The 24,190-nt window shown below is 34.0% G+C and overlaps 1 protein-coding gene across 1 annotated transcript; it reads right to left on the reverse strand.

The window, feature by feature from the left end:
• Nucleotides 1-1,017: 1,017 nt before the first annotated feature.
• Nucleotides 1,018-23,743, reverse strand: dync2i1 (dynein 2 intermediate chain 1). The gene is made up of 22 exons (XM_088919772.1): nt 23,624-23,743; nt 22,645-22,698; nt 21,386-22,088; nt 20,675-20,763; nt 19,423-19,749; nt 17,981-18,070; nt 17,158-17,359; nt 16,640-16,742; nt 15,004-15,133; nt 14,229-14,340; nt 12,776-12,870; nt 12,162-12,291; nt 11,828-12,000; nt 11,277-11,439; nt 9,679-9,792; nt 8,576-8,637; nt 8,348-8,399; nt 8,176-8,236; nt 6,928-7,027; nt 6,034-6,165; nt 3,380-3,603; nt 1,018-2,502 (listed from the first exon to the last, which is right to left on the reverse strand). The coding sequence occupies exons 1-22, from the start codon at nt 23,636-23,638 to the stop codon at nt 2,331-2,333; spliced, it is 3,303 nt and encodes a 1,100-aa protein (XP_088775898.1). The 5' UTR covers nt 23,639-23,743; the 3' UTR covers nt 1,018-2,330.
• Between the last annotated feature and the right edge of the window lie 447 nt (nt 23,744-24,190).

The following is a 24,190-nucleotide window of genomic DNA, read 5'->3' on the forward strand; positions in this document are numbered from 1 at the left end:
CGTCATTCAGGATCCCTTGTTCTTACACAAAGAGTGTGAAAGAAAACTAGACACAGTATAACTGCTTAAGGCAAATTACTGTACTAAGACTTAACAAAAATTGCCAAAGATCTGAAAATTTGCACTTCAGTTGTGAAATTACAAAAGTTTAAAACTTTACACAAAACTAAAAACTATACAAAAACACAAACGTGGTTACAATGATTTCTAAAGATTATGCTTTCCAATATATGTTATAAAAAACGTAAAAAATGTTAGGCATTTGTCTAAAATTGTGATGTATAAATAATACATCTCTAAAATGTAATATTATATTAAGACAATGTGGAATTCATTGAATGATAAGTGCATAATCCGTTTTTTTATAAAAAGTACATCATTCTTATTTATGTGAAAATTTAAAATGTCACAATTTCAAACACCTGTTAGAAAAATGCAAAAGCCTTCTTTGTTGTTAAGGTATATTATGTAACAGAACACACAACAATGCATTCATTTCATCTTAAAAATAAAGAGTATTAAAAAGTTAATCGCCTTTCCCTTCAGTTCAAATGAAGCCATCCTTTTCCACTAATATGTCAAATACGTACCACTAATACAAAAAAATTGTTCCACTAATATGCATGTCACATTTGCCACCTAGTGGACAACTAGAGTATCTATATGTACTGTACCTCTTTTTGCCAATGAAGCAAAAAACTTTATTGAAGCGAAAAGTTATTTTTTGCTGCTATATATTTATACAATTATATAGAAAACAACAAATATATATATAATACTTCTAAAAATAAGTATCCAAGGTTAAATCTAATTCATAAGTATTAAGTGCATTTAACCATTTTAATATAAAATGATAAGCAAATCTAAATAAAATGATATATTATCATGGACAATCTTTGATTTCAGTCTACACTAACAGTACCAGTAAAATAATGCTGCTTAAAAAAACAATCCCTTATGAGTTTTTGTATTAGCTGGGAAATTTGATATTTTAAATCCACACTGAAGACAACAGCAAAAATAGTGATTTTAATTTATTAAACATAAAACAATTGTAGACAAATAATGCAAATACTGTATAAATACATCCATTACATTGTACATGCATAAAAATATTAGGTAAAAACTTTACATTTTTGTTAAATTACAGTCTGAATAAGTAAACTATTTATTCAGTATTAATTTAATTGATCTTACTTTTTCTCCCCGTATTCACAAATAATGATTTCACTATATATTACAAGATACATACTTTGATAATCTATAAAACTATCCCTCAAAAATGGAATACTTAAATGGAAAGTAAAACAAATGAAATGTACATAGTGAAATGCTAAAGGGCCTTTTATGTACCAAATAAAGCTTGACGTGGTAAACTGTTTATGACTTAACAAAAGCACACGTTAGAAACTGAAATAACAGTGTTAACAGTATTTCCAACATTATTTTGGAAGATCAGATTGATCGAAAAGATCTCACCTGTTTACTTGAAAAAAACACTTTCTGAAAGTGGGAGAAGGGGGTTTATTCAATAAAGAATAGAAGAGTCCTGGTGGCCAAGATTAAGATTATAAGACTAAAAGCAGTGTATTGTTTAAATGTTAAAACCAACCTTTTCCACATTCACAGACTTCTACAGAAAAAAGCTCATAAAAGGACTAGAATGCCTTAAGGGACAGTGAAGAATTTCTACAAGTTACTGTATTTCACAAAAGGTGAAGCACATAAAATAAATCAAAGGGTAAATTTACCTCCATGATTTATAAATAATCTCTAGGTGCTAGCAAATAGGCTACATACAGTATACTAGTTTTGCAGATCTTATACTGCATCCGTTTACAGGTTTGTGAACCATCACAACCAAGTAATATTGACCAAATCAACTATACAAAATACTGTGATTTTTACACCTTCTGTTTTTAAATTCAGTGTGAAAAATCTCCAGTTTTTCATGAAGACATTTTAACAGATATGCAAGTATCTGTTTCAATGCACAGGAAAAGTGTCAAAAAAGCAATACAATATATTTCATTTTGTTTTTAGTGTTATACCCATTCCTAAAACAAGAAGAGGAATGAATTAAATATAACAATGCACAATATGTATGTATTGTACAGTATATGTTGATCAGAAAGGCTGGAAAAAAATCCATGTTAGTAATGTAATTGTTTACCAAGACTGGTTTTAGGAAAGGACACTAAAAACAAAATCACCTGTAACTAACTTTCCATTGTGCATTTGTGTGTAGGTTTTTCTTTATATACTAAACTTCACACTTATAATTCTTATGTCAACTGACAGAGCACCATAGAAAGTTTTCCCCCGATATTCTAACAAGCCCAACATAAAATATCATTCAGCTTCTTTAATTCGTCAGAATTAGGAATTGCCCATTGTTTGTTGAAATATTGAATTTCAATTTTTCCAGACTGTTTTGCCAGTGAGATCCCTGAAAATGTATTGGGTTTTCCTGGGTCACCAAAAACAGCAAAGGCAGTAATCCTGAAAAAAAAAAGATCCAATTAGTTTACATTTTGCACACAGTATAAATGGCATTAACATTGCACCTGACTACAAGTTCAATTTGAAGGGTCACAGATTACACCTCACCATAAGAATACCTACAGCAAAGATTAAACAAAGCAGAAAATGTGTTTGATAGATCTATGATCTGTCTTGTACAGTCATTCAGAAACATGAAGATATGGATATTGATCAGTAGCAAATGCTATGCTAGCGAACGTGTCTTTGAGAATGATGGATATACTAGAACATCTCTGTGCTTGATGAATCTGAAAGGATCTGTACTGCATATCAGAACAAGCAAGCTTAGCTGGAAGCCCAAAGGAACATGAAAACAAAAAATCCATGTAGTATGGTTCTACAAAAGTAAGAAATTTAGTAGGTTTTGTGGAATGCTACTCTCTCATTGCAGTAGCCTAACTGCAATTAAAAGTGAATTAACAATAACAATGAAATATTAAAAATATTGAAAATACTTAAACCTTAGTTAATGGACAAAATAATAAGTAACATTTTAACATACTGTATAAAGGCCAGATTTTGAAGGAAACAGTCCTGCATGTTTTTTAAAGTATCTCTAAACTCTCTACTCATTAAAGCCTTACAAAAAGCAAAATACCAACCCTGTCAAGCATAGTCAAATTACACAGAGCTCATAGCAAAATAAATCCTTACAGATCTGCAGGGCTGGAGGTTTTGCATCATGCACTAAGCTAACATGCCATGCTAAGACAGCTTAAAGAACAAGAGATAAACACTCTATTGGTTATCTGTTCTTAAAGAAAACTCCCCTCATCCCTCAAATTAAAGTTCAATCATCAAGAAGCCTTTCTTACTAAGTTTCCAGTTGTCTCACCTATCAGATTGATTTGTTTCTTTAAGCAATGGTTGAGAACTGTTCTTCATTAAATCCCAAGCATAAATATTAGAGGTTGCATCCAAAACAAAAAATACTGTTGGTCTTGTTACAGCCCATTGCACAGAGATAACAGGCTCTCCATTGGTGCTGCAGTTCCACTCCATAACAGGGTATTCAGTCTTCACTGAATGCATTCTTATAGTTCCATCAGCACAGCCGACCTTAAAACATAATGAAAGATCATACAAAACAGTATTTCTGATTTTACAAAAATATACATTGAAAAAATTATATTTACTTAGGGTAGAAAATAACCATTAACTTTAATTTCAGAGCACTCCATTTATGTATTTGATTCAACCATTACTTTTGATCATATTAAGCAATAGGAACCATGTATTTCCTACCCATGTTTGATGTGAATAGCATTAATTGAAACCTAAATCAGCATTCAGACAGCCGTTAGGTCAGCAAACATTAAAACATTCCTAAAGCAGGGCATGACTGAAACCAATTTAAAATACCTAATTAAAAAAAAGTTAAATTAACAGTTCAATAAGCACAGTAAATTAATAGCTCAGTTGGAATAAAAAACAAAAAGACACCGGGGTTCTCAGGAAGGGGGCAAAAAAAGGAATATATTCATTATACATGCACATTAGAGAAATCAATACGCACTCCTAGCACACTATAGGGTACTTATGCAAAAATATTTTCTATACAGTATGTCACACCAGGGTGTCTTCCTGATAAAATCAGTCTATAAATCCACCTAGTAATATCACCAGGATCCACAATGATGACACTATTTCAACACATCTTATAATTTATTTAAATGGCCAAATTCTGAAACTTCAAAAATAAAGCAACATTTTAAATGCCAAAACTAAATATTTACTTCACTTGGTAATGTTAAGTAGAGTTTGTAGCACTTCTAAATCCCTTTCACGTCACTGATGTATTTGCTAATTAGTTCCACTTCTATCATTTTGTGTGCCACAATCATGATCCTCTTTCTTGCACTAATTCCATCATCTGCCACTTGAAAACACTCATTTAAGGTTTCTAGCATTCTAGACACGGCTAAATCCCTCTTAACTCTTGCAAAGAGATTCAAAGAAAATCTGGTGAAACTCACTAAACTAAACAAGATATCAGGAGCACACATTCATATCTACTCATATAGACAAAAAACTGAAAAATGATTCTATGACTCCTCTAATGCTCATTGGGGAGAAAGAAACATATACTGTACAGTGCCTTGAAAAAGTATTCAGACCATTGCACAGTTTTAACATTTTCTTTAAAGCTTGCAGTCATGACACTAGTAGTAATTAAGTAGTAATGAATATTTGCTATATAGACAATGTACACATTCAAATCAAAATAAAAAAGTAAACAGATATCAATATGAAAATTAAATGTAAAAGTAATGATTGCAATGATTGCATAAATATCCAAATCCTTTGTTGTGGTAAATCTAAATTACTTTAGGTGCATCTAATTACCTTCAAAATTCACATAATTAGTTGAGTATCCTCTGTCTATGGATTACATGATTTCAGAATAAAAGCACCTGTCCCTGTGATGAATTTTAAGCATAAAGAATAAGGAGCTTTCAAAACAAGCCATTGAGAAGCACAGGCTAGATGAAGGCTACAAAACATAGAAGGCTCTGAATATCCATGTGAGCAGTCTACTTAATTATCGAGAAATGGAAGGTGCATCATACCACTCAAACACTTCCTAGATCAGGCTGTTCTAAGTACTAAACATTACATTCGACATAAATCTACACAGCACATGGTCCAGTAAACACCATCACTATAATCAGGTCTTGTGGTGGCAGGGTGATGTTATAGTTATGCATCTTATCCTTCTTAGGGACTGGAAATATTTTAGAATTGACAGTGAAATGCACAAAACAAATTACAGGCAAACATTAGAGGACAATCTGTTATAGTCTTTTAAGGACTTAAAACTAGGGAGACAACTCTATTTTTAACAGGAAAATGATCCAAAGCTCTTTGCCAAAATTACACTGGAGTGGCATAAGAATAAGACAGTGTATGTCCCCGAGTGGCACAAAGTCCTGACTTGAATCCTTTTGGGATTTTGTGGAAAGACTTGAAAACTGCTGTCTATAAGAAATCCTCAAGCAACATGAGAAAGCTTGAGGAACTCAGCCAAGAAGAATGGTCAAGAACTGCACCAAGCCAGTGTGCAAAGTTAGTAGAGAGACTTACCAAAAATGACCTTCAGGTATAATAGCTGCCTAATTGCCACCAAACCATTGAATTCTCGGGTCTTAATACTTATGCAATCAATATATTTCAGTTTTCCCATTTGTAGTCATCGACATTCGACACAATAGGCAGGGTCTGAATGCTTTTGCAAGGAAATTTAAAATGATAAGGTTTTTTTTCCCAAATTAGGAGATGATTACAACAAGATCAAAGATTTTATTAACTACCTCCAGCTTTTATTTTTTATACTGTTACTAAATAACAAAAATAATACTATTGTATCGAAGAGATATTTCTCTGCAGTTTATTAACTGTAAATATTGCATCAGCTTTCTCCGTCCTTTGATGTTTAGTCTTTACAGTAAATGTGCTCCACAAATCCTATTAATTATAAAATTATCTCACCAAAAACGCTGGTTCTCCACAAGGAGAGAAGTCAACAGAAGTCACACTGACTGGCTTGTATCCACTAGCCTGTGGCTTGTAGAACTTTGGAGGGATTCTCACACCATGTCTTGTCCCATGGCTCACTAAACCCTACAAGTTGGATTTTACATAAAGAACATGATATTTTTTTATACCATAAAGGTGACATGTTTAACAAACAGTGGTGCAGGAGAAAAAATTGTAAAAAATACACATTTAATTAAACTTACAGTAATAGAAGTTACCTTATGCAGTATGTAAATATAACTAAAAAATGCATAAAAGAATTGTTTATTATGATTGTGGCTACCTTAAATGAAAAGCTATTTAATCTGTAGCCTGTACAATTAAGCAAACTGCATTGTAATCCAATGTGAGATGGTCTTTAAAAAGGTGAATGCTTCATGGATCAGCTATTATGTGCTAGAGAAAACGAAAATGTTTATTTTTTATATTGACTATTATAAATGATAAGCATATAATAATACATTATTAAAATAATAATAACAAATTTTAAAATAACAAATCACTAATATCAATACACACATTAACATTTTTAATCAATTTTAAGTTAATGTTAAGTTAAAACAGTTAATTGTGTTTTTCAGTAAGCTTGCACCAAAGCAGTAATTTGAGTTATCTATAACTGTTTTTATCCTAAAATACAACACACATTAGTGAAGCTTTCTGGAAATCTTCAAAACAAAAAAATATTTGTATGCAAGCAGGGTAACTAAATGTATTGCAATATTTCAAAAAGCAAATAATCTTTAATTACTCTGGAATTACATAATCCTTCCACAGGCTAAATATATATTATCTATTTTCATTGTTTTGCTGTCAGTGCACATTAATTAAAAACATTTTATTTACCATGTCTGTGCCAATGAAGAAGTGATTGGAATCAGAAGGTAAGAACTTCAGCGTCAGTGCCTGCAAGGGACCTACTTGCAGAACATCCCCTAGACTAGATCTAGGGAAATTAAAAGAAAAAATGGCAAATTTTTGCCAAACTGCTCAGCCTCATTTTTGTGTTGTTAAATACAGAGCGGAATGCATTAGAAAGGTTTACCTTCTCTTAGGTTTAACACTATATTTGTAACACAACAGTTACAACACCTTTAAGAGTTTAATTGGAAAAAAAGTGGTTTATTTGACTTAAATGTATACAAATGAGTGTATAATGAAAACACAGTGGAAATGATTCATCAGGATAGTTCTCTTTCCTTTTCGTTCCTTTTCCTTTTTTTCAAGTAATTCTGAGTATATTTAGTATACTGTATGTGTAATTAATACAATTACACATACAGTATACTAAATACAGTTCGGGAGAAGAAACCAAGCCTGTCATTAAGCACTCATTAATTCACATCACAGAGTGTCTTTAAAAACTTGTGAGTCAAACTAAAATGAACACAAGCAGTTAGCAATATGTTTTGTAATTGCCAAACTACCATATTACAAATCATATCTAACTGATGACTCAGCTAGGTGTTCCATGTCATTAAATGACTTTTTTCCATAGATTCATAAAGCTAAAATTCTACTTATTGTACTACAAGATGCAGGTCTCAATCAAGCTTTGAGCAAATTGTCCAGTAGAAAATAAGAAGGAGAGATGAGTGGAAAGAGTGAAATAATGCAAGAGACTTCTGAACAGATGTATACCTACACATACTATACATTATGCATCCATGTTAAGTAAAGGAAGATATAAAGATATATTGCTTATATAAATAATATATTATTACAATAATATATAATCTTTTTTAAACTTCATTAAACAGACTGAATTATGTGTTGGAGAAGGCAAGCTTTTGATGTCCCTGGACAGTCTGCATATGAAACAACCACACTGGTTTAAACATAGGCTTTATGGCTGAGCTAAAATAAATGCTGAGAGTAAAGTACTGTAACTGAAACCAGGTGTGGATTTGTGATACAATAACAATTGGTAAGATGAAAGGTGGAAATGCCTCATCCTATGCCCCAGCCTGCAGTTGTTATAAGTTAAGAAAAGCACTTCTACTGTATGTATGAACACCATATATGGTGAAGATGTACAAAAGCATGCAAATAAGTAAAAGATAACAAAACACATTTTATATTATGGGATCTTACCTATCATTTGTAATTATTGATGAACTGTGTAGTAGTTTTACTTTTCCACCTGGTTTTAGACCTACAGAGCAAACAAAATATCTTTAAGATCGGCATATTTCATTTGTATGTACCGCTTGCCTACTAAACCTTTGATTATATATAGAAGAATCTACAGAAATAACTCTCTCACCTAAATCAGTTTGTGATCCTGCAAGGCTAGCTTTTGGAAGTTCCACAACCACCTAAAAATGCAAAAATATCTTAATAGTATAAATTCTATTTCAACTGTATACTGTAAGTTACAAGTTAATTGCAAACAAATAAATCAAATAATAAATTTGCTCCTAAAGCTACATATTTGGTAGTATATAACTACATCAGTTGTAGGCTAAATTGCATGGTCAAAACCATAACTCACCCACAGATTTAAAACTCCACTGTCATCCAGGGATGCCAACTGAAATGATAGTCCTAATGATTCTGAATTATAAAAACAAAACATAACAGCTCTGATCATAACAGGACAACATCATCCAACCACTGGAGCATTAAAAAAATAGAACTTACACTAGAGCATTGCTTATCCATATATCAATTCATTTTCAATTCACTTGTCTTTATGAGGGTCGTGGACTAACACAAAGCTATCATTTTCTCAACTCAATTTAAACATTTTTTATTTAATAAACATATTTAGCAATGGGTTGCCTTTTCAAATGTGAGGGTGTGGACATGGCTGTCTTTTGGGGATTCAATTCTGTTACTTTGAAGAAAACTATCACTTGGTTCTCCTGTTCTTATATAGACTGATGACTTAAGCGCTGCATTTCTCTGTGCGACAGAGGCCGGCTGGTCTGGCTGGCTGGCCCATGAGGTCAGGAAAGGGTCCTTCTGAGACTGGATGCCATTAGACCTCACTCCGAAATACTTCTGTATGATAGGGATTGTTGGGGTCCTCTGAGGTAAATGGATGTGGTTGCAACATGGGCATGGATCCTGGGCTAGGGCTCCTGAGGGGAGGATGAGTTATCTGGGATCGAGTTCAAGGGGAAAAGAAGGCTAAGAAGAAAAAGGAATTACAGTTTATTGGCTTATGTTGATGTTTTAAATTCCAAAAAAAGATTTGATCATAAAAATGCATTATTTATTGACTTGTGCCCTAAGTCTCTAGGACAAGCTTCACATTGACGTAACCCTTACAAGGAATATATGACTTTCTGTCAATGGATAGACGTTATTTGCTGCACAATATTATTTATAAAAGTAATTGGCTTAACCAGCTGAGGAAGATGCAGAAACTATATTTTTAAGAAAAATCAGTGCCCTCAGTTTCTCGATATGGCATAATTTACTAAAATTGTTTGTTGGGATTCAGAATTAAATTTTTAGCCGGATGTAGCTTGAAAAGTATTGCTCCTTCTTCAACAGCACACACATACTGTACATGAGAAACTTAATCATTCAAATGTAAACCTGTATAAATGTATTTCTTTTCCTACATCCTAGTGTTGTGCACGGTACCTTCTTCAGAGGACAGTAGGAAAAATCCTGGACTCTGTCCCTCAGTTACATCAACTTGAACGGGCTCCACAGCCTTTACTTGAGAGAAATGGCCAGACGTTGCAAGGACAGAATCTGCAGATATATACATTTATGAAATTGGAGTAGCATTAATACTTGGAAAAGCAGGAAAAATAAATAATGAAATCAAAGAGCTTAATGGTACTTTAAAATATTTTGGTACAGAATGTATACATATTTAGCGCATTTTGAAAAATACAATGTCAGGTCTTTTGGAAATGTTACATAAAGCTATAATTATTTTTTACAAACTAGTTTCCATTTTATCAATTCTCTGCTCAAAATAAGTACAAATTAAAAGACAAGAGCTTGTAACTGATAAACTAAGACTTTTTTTTTCTTCTGAAGCAATTTAGGATAAAGCATAACAGAAAAAAACAGTAAGCTGTAAAACAAATATTTGTCTCACTTTGAGATCTACCTTAGCTGGAACTTCTAGGTTAAGAGAGTTTCCACTGATGCTAAGGTACACATAGAATTGTTCCAAAGAACAATTTGGAGTTTCATAAGCTACACTGTACTGTCCACTGAATGCCAATGCTCTAAATTAAAGTAGTGCATCGTCATGTGAAGTGTGAATGCAAAGTCTGTGTTGAAGACTGCATTTCCAAGAGTGGAAAACACAAGTGAAAAGTGAAAGTCTATTTTGGGGTCAATCAAAATATGAACGTATCGAAATATTTCATAAATTCAACTTGTCCTTAAATACTATAAATAAACAAAGGCTCTAACAAAGCAATGTTTGCCAAGGCTCTGCAAAATTAACATTTTTTTAAGCTTAGATAGTAGGGCTGCAGGCAAAAGCTTATTAAATCTGTGCTGTAATCTCCAGGCTACTGACAGTTTTCTCCGCGCAGAAATTCTATTTTGCCATAAATAAACATGCAAAAGCATTTTTACCCTACACAAGCCCTGATTATCCAGGATTGAACTTTCTTCCAGGTTTCTGTTCATTGAAAAGACTCTTTTTTTTTAGTTTTTGTACATTTAATTTGACAGTCAACTATGATTAAAGTATCTACCGCTATTTTTTTACAGTCGTGTTTCTAAACAGCAAAAAAAATCCAATAAAGACTGGGAAAGATGATTTATTTTTGTGCAGCACCTGTGTAACTGCAACACTGTAAAAACCGTGGTGATAGCCTATTTTCTTTCTTTGCCTATATAAAAAAAAAAACTTAATTCTATGGAGGTTCATGCGGAGAGTTTCTTCATTGTGTAATTTTCTACTAAAAGCTGAAATTTTGTCTTTTAGTATTCCTAGTTCTCAGGATGGATTACTTGGTTTCACTGATTTAGCCAGGTGTTTCTATTTCTTGTCCACTACCAGCACATTAAGATGCTTCAGCAATGTGCACCATTGTAGACTGTAATTGTTTAATAAAGAAAACATATTGCCACTTAATAAACAATGTATATCTGTAGATAAAACATACATTGTTTTATCCACAGATATAAATTGACTTCACAGCTTACATTTCTAAATGAACTGAATGTGAAATGTGCTTCTTTCTCTTTATTTAATCAAGTTTACCAACCAGTGGAAAATGTGGGGAACCGGAGGGTCCAGTCTTGTTCTCCTATTTTCATAGTGTGATGTAAACTAGAGTGCTCCCGCAGATCCCACACACTCACTGAACCATCAGCTGTGCCAGCAAACACCAGTGCGGCTCGACCAGGACTGAAGCAGCAGCACTGAATCTGTCACAACAGATATGTATGATTATTTTGGACAAATATTAGTTTTTGCATGGTGTAAATCCGCACATAAAGTCAAATAACTTGTGAACTACTCAACAATAACCTGATTACAAGATTAAAAAAAAAGAAAAAAGTGCTCATATCATGATCAAAGCATCTTTTGACTATAAGTTTAGGTATTACAGGTACAGTATATTGTAAACGTTTTTGTTATACTGCTCAGAATAACATCATTAATCAGAGGCCAACATTTACACACAAATTATTTAAACTTTTCTGCTGAGTTTTCAGGGTTAATTAAATGTAATCTTTTAAAAGAACATAACATAGTATAGTATAATAAGACAGATGTTGTAACCAAACTGATTTTATTTCAAAGTAAAACTACCTCTGATTCACATATAAGGACTTTCTGAGGACGTGATGGTTCCCATATGTTCCAAATGCAAACAATACTCTTACTATCCAGCCGAACTGCACTGGAGCTTTTTAAAGGCCTGTGCACGGAGAGCATGACCTGCCTCTGAATCTGCGAGAAGCGTATCAAGTAGACCTCACGACCTAAAAACCATAGAGAAGATAGAAGATCCAGGTTTGCTTGTGATGTGTAAATGGGAAAAGAAATAACCAATAAACATGACTGAACTAAAGACTTTGTTTTGGTATCAAAACATAATTAGAATGCAGTGGAAAGTCTGCTACCACAGGAGGATTTGCATTACCATGCAGGAATGGCAGTTTTGTATTGAGCTGTAAGCTTCCATCACTAAATGACAGACAGTCTTCTTGTGATTTCAGCTTCTTCAGAGAATGTTGTTCGGCTCTGTCTTCTTCTAGTAATACAGCAATCACCTGAAAAAGATTAGGAAGTTTCTAATACATATATAAACTAAAATATTCTTACATATTTGACTTAGCAATTGGTCATAACTTGGTGAGAGATTCCTTATCTAAAATACTGGTAAGGATATGATTAAGTAAACTGCATATCTCTATGCAATATCTCTTATATGCAGTTGCTATAAGCCTGAACAATAATATTAAGGCTCTCCACCCAGACTGGAAACAAAAGTCAATGCAGTCTATTTATTAGATCAGAGATGTAATACAACTTCACTACCATAAGCAAAGACACAAAAAACAACATTACCAGTACTACAAGTAGGTTTACTACTAATATTACAGTCAGTTCAGAATATGCATACACCCATATGATGATATATACAGCATACTGTGGTATGTGTATACACTGCAGATATGTACATATTTATATATCAAATATTTATATAGACAAGAATATACCACTGTAGAAATTATGATACAAAGTACAGTGTACCTGAGTAGCTGCACGCAAAAAACTGGACAATCGCTTAGAGTCAATACTCAATTTTGTCATAGAACCATTTGAAGACTCATCATTGCTTTTGGAACCTGTTTAAAAACAACAGTAAAAATCAATTAATATGTTATTTGTTTTAAAAAACTAGTACTTTTTTTTACTTCTTAAAACCAGTATATACATAAATCCACAGAATTAAAAGGTCCCCAATACCGTTAATTTGAAAATAAATAGCTCTCGGTTATTCTGAAGATAACACAATCATTTTCAAGACCAAAAACGTCTTAGCTAGCCTTTGGCCTACATTAGAAAGTTTTCAATGTTGTCAGTACTTGAGATATACAGCCTCAGCTTATTCAATTCACTTCAACAACACTCTAATGAACAAATGCAGTTCACCCTGCAATTTCCCCAGTATCTATTTATTCCTGATGAGATTTAAAATACTAATTCCATCATTTTGCAATCATCTTTCAGTAACTCAAAGGTATTTTACTGCTCTCAGCTTTTCTTAGTAAATGTTGTCAAGTTCAACCCATCAATGTTCAATTGGATTAAGGCCTAGAAATTGAGATTACAACATTTCGACTAGAGTTAACATTTTTATTTAGATATGTGTTTTTGGTTCATCGTCATGCTGGAATGTCAATTTTCTGACTGGCTTGAGCTTCTTGGCAAAGGGAACCAGGTTTCTGCCCAAATATCCTGGTATTTGTTGAAGTTCATGATTTTCCTTATCATATCAATGGCTCCAGGACCAGAAAATGCAAAACAACCCCTCACAGCAGGCAGAGATCTCCAACTGCTGCTCATAAATCCCCTGTTTCTCAGCCAGAGGTGGCAAGATAACACTTGTGTCCTCATCCATGCAGGGCTGACACTGTACCTATAGCCTTTAGCTTTTTGTTGATTGTTTAATAGCCATTCCCCAAATCTGTGGACGTTAACAATCATTTGCATGCAATCTTCTATGACAAATCTCCAACCTTAACCATGATTCATTCTGCTACTGAATGTATTCCTGTAGTACACTTATACCTCAGGGCAACAGGAAGCCTTTGGAGGCCTCAGTATAGTTTTGGATCTTTTCATTACACCCTCAATGACAAATGTGACTTTGCTCTGTGCAATGCTACTATAATATAGTATAATATTTTTAGAATTGATTTAATCATGGCATTATTTATACTGCATTATCTAATCCTTAACTCATTTTATCATTTTAAGATGTTTTTTGTTCCCTTTATAAATCCAGAAAGCATAGAGGGCACTATAAACTCAAGATACAGTCAAAACTGAATTGTGCAATTTCATGTAGAACTAAAACATAATTCCAAAATCAGTTTTATTTTAAGTATCAGCTTCAGAAGATGCTTCTTTAACCACACATTTTGAAAACCATGTACCCTTGCGTTTAAACCAAAAATGCATAAGTACGATTTTCACTTACCTCCACAGACTACACTGCCATCTCCAGGATGCTGAGTCCATTTCTCAACTGTCTCAGTTTCCTCTGTTTGGATATCTCTATCAATATTGTCTTCATTGCATTGGATATATGCCTGTCAAAGAATAGTAAATTAAACCTGGAATTATTCAAATAAAAAAAAACTATTACTGCAGCATTGCCATATGATAATATATGTATATGATAAATATGTACAGGAACAAAAGTCAACAATAGTTAGGTCAGATATTAGATATTATCAAGTCTTTAAAAGGCGCTTTGGTCCCCTGATAACAATATATGAAACAGTGTAACTGATGTACTTGCTTGCTCATTTGTTCTGAAATTCAATGTTATTTTAGAGTTGAATAATATATTATACTACACGGTGTAACAATAAATATTTAGAGAAGATTCTTTGCTGCATTATTACAGACAGCATATTAGCTCCCAAAGTTCTCTAGATATCACTTCTGCTGTGGCTGGCATTGTCTAAGCTTTCACATGAGATGTCATTATTCGAAGAAATGCTTAACTAACTTCATTTAATATTGTTCCTAAGGCAACTATTTTGTAAGATATATAAATATGACATTTGCACGCATGTACACCTTTACTCGAGTTAACTAATGCATTAAGATATCAATGACTGCAGGGTAGGCTGTTTAATTCTAAAATGCAGCAAAAGATAAAAAAATGTTTTAGCTGAAATGTATTAGCATCAAACGTAAAACGTTTTTTACTTTAACCTTTAAACGACCAACAGATTAGTACTAACCTGTTTGGTGTTCGTTGTACCGAAGTTTTTTATGTACATGTCATATTCATTCAAAGGAGGCAAATCCAACAATGAAAAACTGACAGAAAAGTCGAGGTCAATCAGTCGAAGCAACTCTGTGCTGCGTTTTCTGAAACGAAAACAATTGCAAGCTAAGGTTCAGGGAACCAAATGCAATGAATTGAAATATTATTGTCATGAATGACAAAAAAAAAGCGTGTTTATGTAAGACTTTATTGATCCCGAATGGAAACTGAGGCGTTTCAGCAGCCCAGCCCAAGACAAGCAAGATAGACATCAGAATAGACTAAAATTAGAATACGTACAGCAATACAAAATAAAATAAATAGAGTTAGGTGTGTGCAAAATATGCTACAGTAACAGTCACTGTAAAACAATAAAATATGTACAAAATGGGCATAGGTATGTACAGATTGAAAGTACCACAGTATAAACAGTATATTAATGCAGTGCCCAAAAGTACATGAGTGTAACATGCTGTCCACAGATGAGCAGATGAAGGGCTAACACTAGCCTAGGGCAGTGTTATACACCCTGACAGCCGCCGGGAGGAAGGACCTGCGGAAACGTTCCCTTGAACACCGTAGCTGGAGCAGTCTGTTGCTAAAAGTGCTCCGCTGTCTAATAACAGTCCCATGTAGTGGATGAGAGGCGTTGTTCATGATGGCCGTGAGCTTGGCCAGCATTCTCCTCTCCACCACCACCTCCAGAGCCAGCCTTCTCCATGAGTTTATTGAGTCTATTTACATCTCTTGTCATGATGCTGCTTCCTCAGCACACAGCAGCGTAGAAGATGGCCGCTGCCACCACTGATTCATAAAAATTGTGTAGCAGTGTTCCACACACACCAAAAGCCTTGAGCCTCCTAAGGAAATAGAGTCGGCTCTGACCCATCATGCAAGAGTCAGGAAAATAATGGAAAACAGAAATGTTGTTGTCCTACTTTTGACTATTTTTAGGAAAAAATATAAAGAACTGGCACTGATTTTTGCTCTTTTGTTTTGCAGATCATCCTTCTAAATCTCTGAAGTACACTGACCAAATTTTCATTGGATAATAAAAATCTCAATAAAACCAACATTATTTTCAAAGATGAAAGTGAAGGTTGCTTCACATTCAAAATTCAATTGAATTTAGAAGAAAAGTGATCAGAATACTGTAATCCATGTAATGTAAAAAAAAGTTCAAATATATTAACAATCCACTTTTGATGTTACAGCCATGTGACTTCAACACATATTAGCTAAATAAAAAGCTCCGACAGTCTTTCAGAACATCCTTATCATCTTGATGATATCAGAAGTATGTACCTGATCAAAAAACATACACAATGTTCTGATACTTTCAATCAAATGATTATTTTTAAACAATCATGCTAACTATATGTAAATGGCTAAACCATTACACATTAATCATATTGTACCCTTTTCCAAATTTCATTCACTATTTACACAGAGACTTTTAAAAATGTCACCAGGCTAAGAGCTTGTGCCAGATGCCTTAAAATCAACAAGTTTTATTATTGAAATCCTATAAACACAGTAAATTAAATGTGTTTTTCCCAGAATGGTCCCAGACATTACGAGTTTAACATATTTTTAGATGTTTAACTTACTTTTGCTTACAGGCTACATTCTTGCTCACTTCCCGTTGCTTTGCTGCCACAAAGTCTATAAATCTTCCTTGATGAGTGCCTTTGCTGGGAGAACTCTCAAAACCTGTGACAACAGGAAGCTTTTTAAACGACAATATTCTGCCAAAAGTTATTCTGTGAATTAGGTGTGCCAAACAACAACACAGACCCCCAAAACATATATCAAAACTACTACTGCAGGACATGCTGTTCCATCAACAGTTATTGTGAAATGAGAAGAGATATTCGTCTTATTGGTAGAGCGACTCATTCACCAAATCTATGCTTTATGAAACTTGCATTTTGAAGTTGCCTGCAAATTCAATTGCTGAGTCTAAGATTTGAATTCAATCTCTAGTAAGAATTTAGCTTTAATTACCTTCACTGAACCTCATTGTTTAGCATTTTAACAGTATTGATGTGGTGATGTATGACAGCAGTGAAAGGAAAGAAGATAAACTACTGTTAGAGGAAAACAAACATCAAATTGTTGCCCTTACCCCAATTGGATTTGTTGTTCTCTACCGTGCTAGGATGTATAGTACCAATCCTTTCATTTTCTGCAGATATAGCTTTTTGGATTGCCTCAATTTCAGCTCTGTTATGTGGGGTGAATTCTTCCTTTTCATAAACGTCTTCATTAGTGTCTGATCTGTTACCTTCATCATTCTCATCAACATCCTCAAAATCATCATCGTAGTCCTTTAGGAACAAAATATTACACTCAAGTTATGCCACCAAAAGCATTTGTTACATTTTTAATACCTCTCAGTATATATATAAAAGAAAGATCAGTCACAAAATAAGGGCAACTTTCAGATTCTTTCAGCTATGCTTATGCCAGTGATAGTGGGTAGAAGATTGAGAAACTGAGAAATGATAATTATATCTTTCTGAACGAAGTAAAGTACAAAAAGCATTTTATTTGCAATTTTATCTCTACTTAAAAATAAAAAATGTAATACCTTAACATACAGCACATCTTTCATGTAAGATAACAAAATACTTAAAGAACCTGTTTGCATAATGTGTTAATGAAGTGAATTATTACTTCTTAAAACAAACAAAAACTAATCGGATTTAACAACAAAGCAAGATCTAAGCTTTTGAAGCTTTTTTGCATGACTGTTCCTAAAGGTATGTAAAACTTGGAAATGAATCACTTACCCCTTTCTTCAAAAAAGATCCATTTAAAGCATGCAAAATATCATTAAAAAACAGAAATCAAATAGGAAAAAACAAAAACTGAAGTTAAAACACAATACATAGCCTTGCCTTAATAATGGAGCCATTTTACACACTGCTTTCAAGATCTTCACTTACTTCAAAGTCCTCTTCATAATCTTCTGCTGTTTCCTCGTTAATCGCAGCCTCTGCAGATGATTTGTCAAGGACAAATTGTTCTTTATCATCCTAACAAACATTTAGAAAAAGTACACAGGAAAATTAGTAATATGAAATAATGCAATTCCTTTACAAATGTATGCAACTTTGAACAAACAAACAAGTAAAATCCTTAAAGTTTATTAAAAAGAAATAAAAAATACTTTATGAACTTTGTTAATGCAATTTCTTGTAGGGGATTTTATTGTGAATTCCTGGAAAAAATACAGAAGCTTTACCTAAAGAAACATGACATCTAGTGGCCACACAACTTTTGTCAAAATCTTGACTATGCAACGTAAAGAGAATTGTACAGTAATAATATAACACAATAAACAATCTAAAAATAACAAAAGTTTGATCATCTGGTGCAGACTGACAGCAACCTTACTGCTCAGTGATACACCGGTGAAGTCTTTGAGCCAAAAGATTTTGCATTCTTGCAAGTCAACTCAGAAGAGCTGGTCTTGCAGCAGGGCAGGCAATGTAAGATTACACAGTCCTAAGATTACAATGGCATGGCTTCAAGTCCAGTAAATGTCCAGTCGAACATCTATAATACCAACCTAACAATCAATAGGAGATAACTGTGACCAGCCAACCTTTACCAGTTGCCAGCACCTACACAAGAACAGTGGTGGAAACACCCACAAGAGTCACTCCAGAGACCAGTCAGGAATATATGCTGTATATCAGTTCTGCCAGGATCATGTTAAAGCTCAGGGATCTTATACTTGAATTTCAAAATGTTTTTTTTTAGAGAGCATTTTGTTGCATTTCAAATTGAAAATATAATATTTAAAGGAATGTGTTAGATTATCTTTTTTGCTCAAATTTTCTATGATTTTGTTTATTTTAAAAATAATTAGACTTGGGCATTATGTTTCTTTTGTGTATACAAACACAAATAGTATAAATATACTTAAATATTATTTATACTACATATTATCAATAAATAAAATTGAATTTTTAATTATCTTATTCTCTAAATTATTCAATATTTATAGCACAGATTAAAGCAAGTTTCATATTATGAATTTCACTTACATGTGTATATTAACAGAATTACACTGGCAATCCTAAATTAATGATGTGAAGCAGCATCTCATTAAAATGTTTCTGACAGGCTTCTCTGTATCGCTTGATCTTTTCTGATTAGACCTGTAAGCCGATAATGAGGCCTGTGTGGACTGCTGATTCATTCATTCATTCATGGAAAAATGACAGATTATTGATGAATTATGTTCTGCCTAAATACTTCTACGAAGCTTAATCAAAAGGTAGGAAAAACAAGAAGAAAAATGTTGCAGAAAAAAATATAACTGATCTTTAAAAATAAGCAAAACAAAACTATTACTTTTAAACAAAAATTCAGCACTCACTTCACTGACTTTTGTCTCTTTCCTCTCTCTCTGTGGCTTGATATTGTCTACTCCGCCCAGGAGCGATTTCTCTTTGTGGCTTTTTCTAGGCTGTGTCATGTCTTGATGGAGCTCATCCGCAGAAATTCTGGCTTTATGGCTTTCCAGGCCTTCGTTTTTTCCCTCTCGGTGGCTCCTCTCCCCGTGGTTGTCCCCCTGTTCTTTTTTTTCCCTCCTGCGTTCTCGATCGTCCCGCAGCTGCCGGTCCTCCTCCTTCTGTGCCCGACGCCTCTGCTCTCCCTCTCCGTCTCTGGAATCTCTACGGTGTCTCCGGCTCTCTCTCGGCCCCTAATGCCCCCCAGTCACAGGAAAGGATGGCAAAGGAAAGTACGGGTCAGGAGCAAAATAAAAAGCTACAGGCCAGGGTCCTTTAAGTCTTTGAAGAACACCGGTTGTCCATCATCTTAATTAAATATAACAAAATAAACTTGAATAACTTGACAAATTAGGCTCTTTTCCTGTAGGCCTGAAGCAGACGATCACTTAGAGACTCATGAAATCCACTGGACTGTGGGCTGGAATTGAAGCAAAAAGGCCAGTCCATCCCTTTGAATACATTTATTTCTCCTTCAAAAAGGAAACTGTTTTTTTTCATTAAATAAGATAAATGTTCATCTTTTTATATTTATTCTGTTCATTTATTCTTTTCATCTCCTTCTTTTTATGTTTTTTTCTACTTTTAAAGAATCGAAGGCAGCAGCAGAAGAACAGCACTGCACTGTTTTAAACAATCTCTTATTTTGAGGGAAAGGTCCATTTATTGTGACACACACCAAAGGGCACCATTGTATTGTTTTGGGACTAGGTAAAATCATTATAACTGATTACTGATCATCAAAACACTACTACTACCATTATTGTAATGCCACAGCAGCTTTGCTGTAATACTCACATCATATTATTAAAAGACGCATGAATATGCTAGTAAACGCTGTGCTCAATGGTAATGACTTGTTTCATCTAGCACATCATAAGTCGTCTGCAAAAATATACGCCAAGTGTTTTTCAGCTTGCTTGTGCCAATACCAGAACAACAGGACACCTTTTCTTCAGAATACAAAGACTTACACAGCAGATTATTAGAAAATTACTATTGTTCACAGTGCAGCAAAATGTCAAAAATCAGCCGCTGGTTTCTAAATATATCAAGCCTAAGCTCAGAAAGATAGAACTCATTTTGTTGGTGTTATATATTTGTCCTGTGGTTACGTACTTCTAGTGCACTCTTTCTTGAGTGTTCCCCTCTGTCTCGATGTCTCCTTTCACGTTCTTCATTTTCAGTTCTTTGGTGTTCTGCAGATTCTACAATGGATCAACATAAAGAACATCAACCATATTACAGTGTTTCATACTGAAATTGAATCTGAAGAATGAAGAACACAAATCAGATTGTAAAATGAATCTGAATTTTCACTGACAATTAACATCTGATTTTTTTGAAGACTTGGTCGGGGGGTAAACACCTGCAGTCAACGAATAATAGTATTAACCAATAAAGGATTATGCTCTGTACAAAAAAGAAATTCGCATAGAACATTTAGAGAAAACTGCAACCAAATAATATATTTATTTTTGACTGCAAATACATATACTGAATATGTATATCTAGATGTAGAAAAAAATAATGAGCATGGAATCATAAGTATATTCTATATAGGTCACTTAATGGATATTTCTAATATTGCAGTATTTGTCCCAAGGTAACCTAGTGATACCGTTACCATGTGCCCACAGTAAGCTGGACTAATTACACTGAATTTGTACTAATTTTATTTTAAATAGCTTTTGTTGAAATACAGGAAAGAAGACAAGGCTCTGGCACAAATAAAACTGTCAGTGGGGATCAAGGGTGCCACAACCATATCAGTATAAAGCAGAATACATCTTTTTGAAAAGGAGCACAATAGTTTACGTTCAGCATTACCTTTATTTTCTCTTTGTCTTGAAGGGTCTTGGTCCTTGTGTCGTTCTCTTCTTCCATCGTCTCTCTTCGTGTCCTCCTCCCAGTCTCTTTCTTTCTTCTGATGCCTGTCCTTTTCTTTTCTCCGCTCGGGATCATGCTCCTTCTCTCTGCTGAGATGCCGTCCATGCTCCCTGTCCCTTTCCTTCTCTTTGCTTCTATGCATTTCTCTCTCCCTCTCCTTTATTTGATCCTGATGTCTCCCTTCTCTCTCTGCCCCCCACTCCTGTCTCTCTTCGGGCCTTTCTTTCCCTCGCTCCCTGTCCCTTTCTGCTTTTCTCCTTTCCCTGTCTCTCTCCTTGTCTCTGCTCTCCCTTAGTGTCCCTCGGTCTCTCTCACTGTGACTTCTGTCCTTGATTTCGCTTTCCCTATCTTTGTTTCTGCTTCTTTCTGCATCTCCATCCCTTTCTCTCTCTTTCCTTCTGCCCTGGTCTCTCTCTCGTCTTTCTGATGTCCTGTCTCTTTCACTCTCTTTTCTTCGATCTTGATCTCTTTCTTTTGGTCGCTCTCGAGTCCTGTCTCTGTGTCTCTCTTCCTCCCTGTGTCCTCGACTCTCCCGATCTCTGTGACGCCGCTCCTGAGACTCCCCACTACTGCTCTTCATCTGCTCTTCATCTCGCCTGGATTTCTCTTTCCTCCTGGCACTTTCATTATCATTAAGCACACCCTGAAACAGTTCATATATCAGCATTATATTTACAGCAAAACAACATTCCACGGATCATTAGACACCGTTACAAACGTCCATCATTTTGGATTTCTAGGTATATTGATGTGGGACTGCTGAAGTTATTTTCTCCTTAAGTAACCACACTGTAGACTTCATAAGCAGTCAGAATGAAGGCATAATGGCAAAGCAAAGAAAATATATATTCTCAAGATAAAAAGAGAAAATTCCACTAAAAATGTCAAGAGTGGCAACACTCATTACACTATCAATTCATTTCACAAGTCTATTAAATGTATTCTGATGTGGTCTGTATAATGTTTGACATATTACAGCATAGAAAAGGATGGCATAGCATGTGGAGAGGTTTCAATATTGGACACTTTTAATATTTAAAACATTTACTGGCATTTGGTTATTGCTACCCTACATCTCATTACTGATTGTTTTTATTTTTCATTTTTTTAATTAAGATCCCCTTCTCATTTATTACATATACTCAATACAATAATTTGCAATATAAATAGGACATAAAAAATTAAACAAAAAATCTTACTTTAATATGTCTCTTTAAATCATCTGATTTCCATGTGTCTTCCTTTGTCCTTTTCTAGATAAATAAAAATAATCACATTGCATGCACTGTAAAAAAATATATGCACAATTAAGGAAAAAGAATAATGGGATGTATGCCTATAGTGTTGATAAGTGTTTTCAGTTTAAAGGGTTCTCATTAGATTCTCACTTCTAATCAAGGCCTCATAGCATTCATTGTACTGCTCAAAGTAAAATGCTCTGTGGTGTGGCTTCTTATGCAAAATATATAGATTTTACAGTTGCAGTTTTATATGTTTTTTAAAGTTTGTATGAAACAATAATTAACAGTTTTATGAAACCCCAGAACAATATTTTGGAAAAGTATCTTCTTATTCAGTATAGCAACTATGCAACAGCTTCAAACGCAACTGTTTATTGTTGACAAATGTGATCTAGGATTATGATGGTAGCTATGTTGGTATTTTTTCCATCTACAAATTGAAGCTGTTTTCACATTTTCACAATTTCAAGTTTTCAAATTTTCACAAACTTTTTAAACAATAACTTACAAGTATTCCTCACATTAAAAAAAAGCAGGTGATTAAGGTAACCTGCAGTATAAGACTAATAGGCTACTTGGAACATGATTCGAGATCCCTAGTCTACACTAACTTTTAAGCTTTCCAATTCAAGTTAAAATCAGGTTACTCTAAATCATACTTATAAATTTTCATTTTCCCAATGGGAATCCATTCGAACTCCAACCCATTCCAAAAAGTGAAGGAAAAGAAAACTGCATTAAACCAAATAATTCATTATTCTGTCTTTTGACAATGTGTAATCGAAGGCAAATGACAAAGTTAATTAAGAGTCAAAAACAGTTTATTTAATCTAGTGCAAATCCAAGATACAGTATCGTATACTCCACAGTTTACTGGCTTTTTTTAATATGCTGTGACAGCTACTTTATTCTTCATTGTCACTATTCAACACTTTACCTTTTCCGACTGCATTTTTTTCTTTTCTCACCCTGCACTCCCCTAGTTTCGTAGTCCTCTTAATTGAATGTTATATGTTGACAAAATCCACCGCCATGACACCAAATTCCTCTTTTGCGCAGGCGCACTACTATGAAACCAAGGTAACTGCGTCATGTTATCTTAGCGACAGGACATGAAACCAAACCAGGAGCAACAGATTCACTCCACAACGGATCTCTATGGTCACAGACCAAATTCATCGACAAACCGTAATCGATAGTGAAATATACTGGCTACTTAACCCTCTGTTATTTTACTGGGCTTTGTACATAACACTTTGTTCATGTTGCAGTATAATAAATATTTCGTTTTTAATATATTTACATTCATTCTTTATTATTAATAATAGTAAACTGCAAAGATATCCTACCACTCATTTGCTGCTTTTAATTATGTTTTTTAAAGGCTTGGATACGAGGCAGTTTATACAGTTTAAAGGAAATAATTTAATGCAAATAATATCAACATCATAGATGACATATTTACACATTTAAGCATTTGAACTTTAACATTTCAGCATTTTCA

Source organism: Atractosteus spatula, chromosome 6, assembly GCF_055471065.1.
Source record: "Atractosteus spatula isolate fAtrSpa1 chromosome 6, fAtrSpa1.hap1, whole genome shotgun sequence".
In the NCBI taxonomy this organism is placed as follows: domain Eukaryota; kingdom Metazoa; phylum Chordata; class Actinopteri; order Semionotiformes; family Lepisosteidae; genus Atractosteus; species Atractosteus spatula.

Coding starts and splice junctions, on each gene's coding strand:
- dync2i1 (XM_088919772.1), bottom strand. Junction 17,360..17,980: donor ATTATGAAGAGGACTTTGAA/GTAAGTGAAGAT, acceptor TTGTTCCTAAAG/GACTACGATGATGATTTTGA. Junction 9,793..11,276: donor GTTCCCCACATTTTCCACTG/GTTGGTAAACTT, acceptor ATATATCTGCAG/ATTCTGTCCTTGCAACGTCT.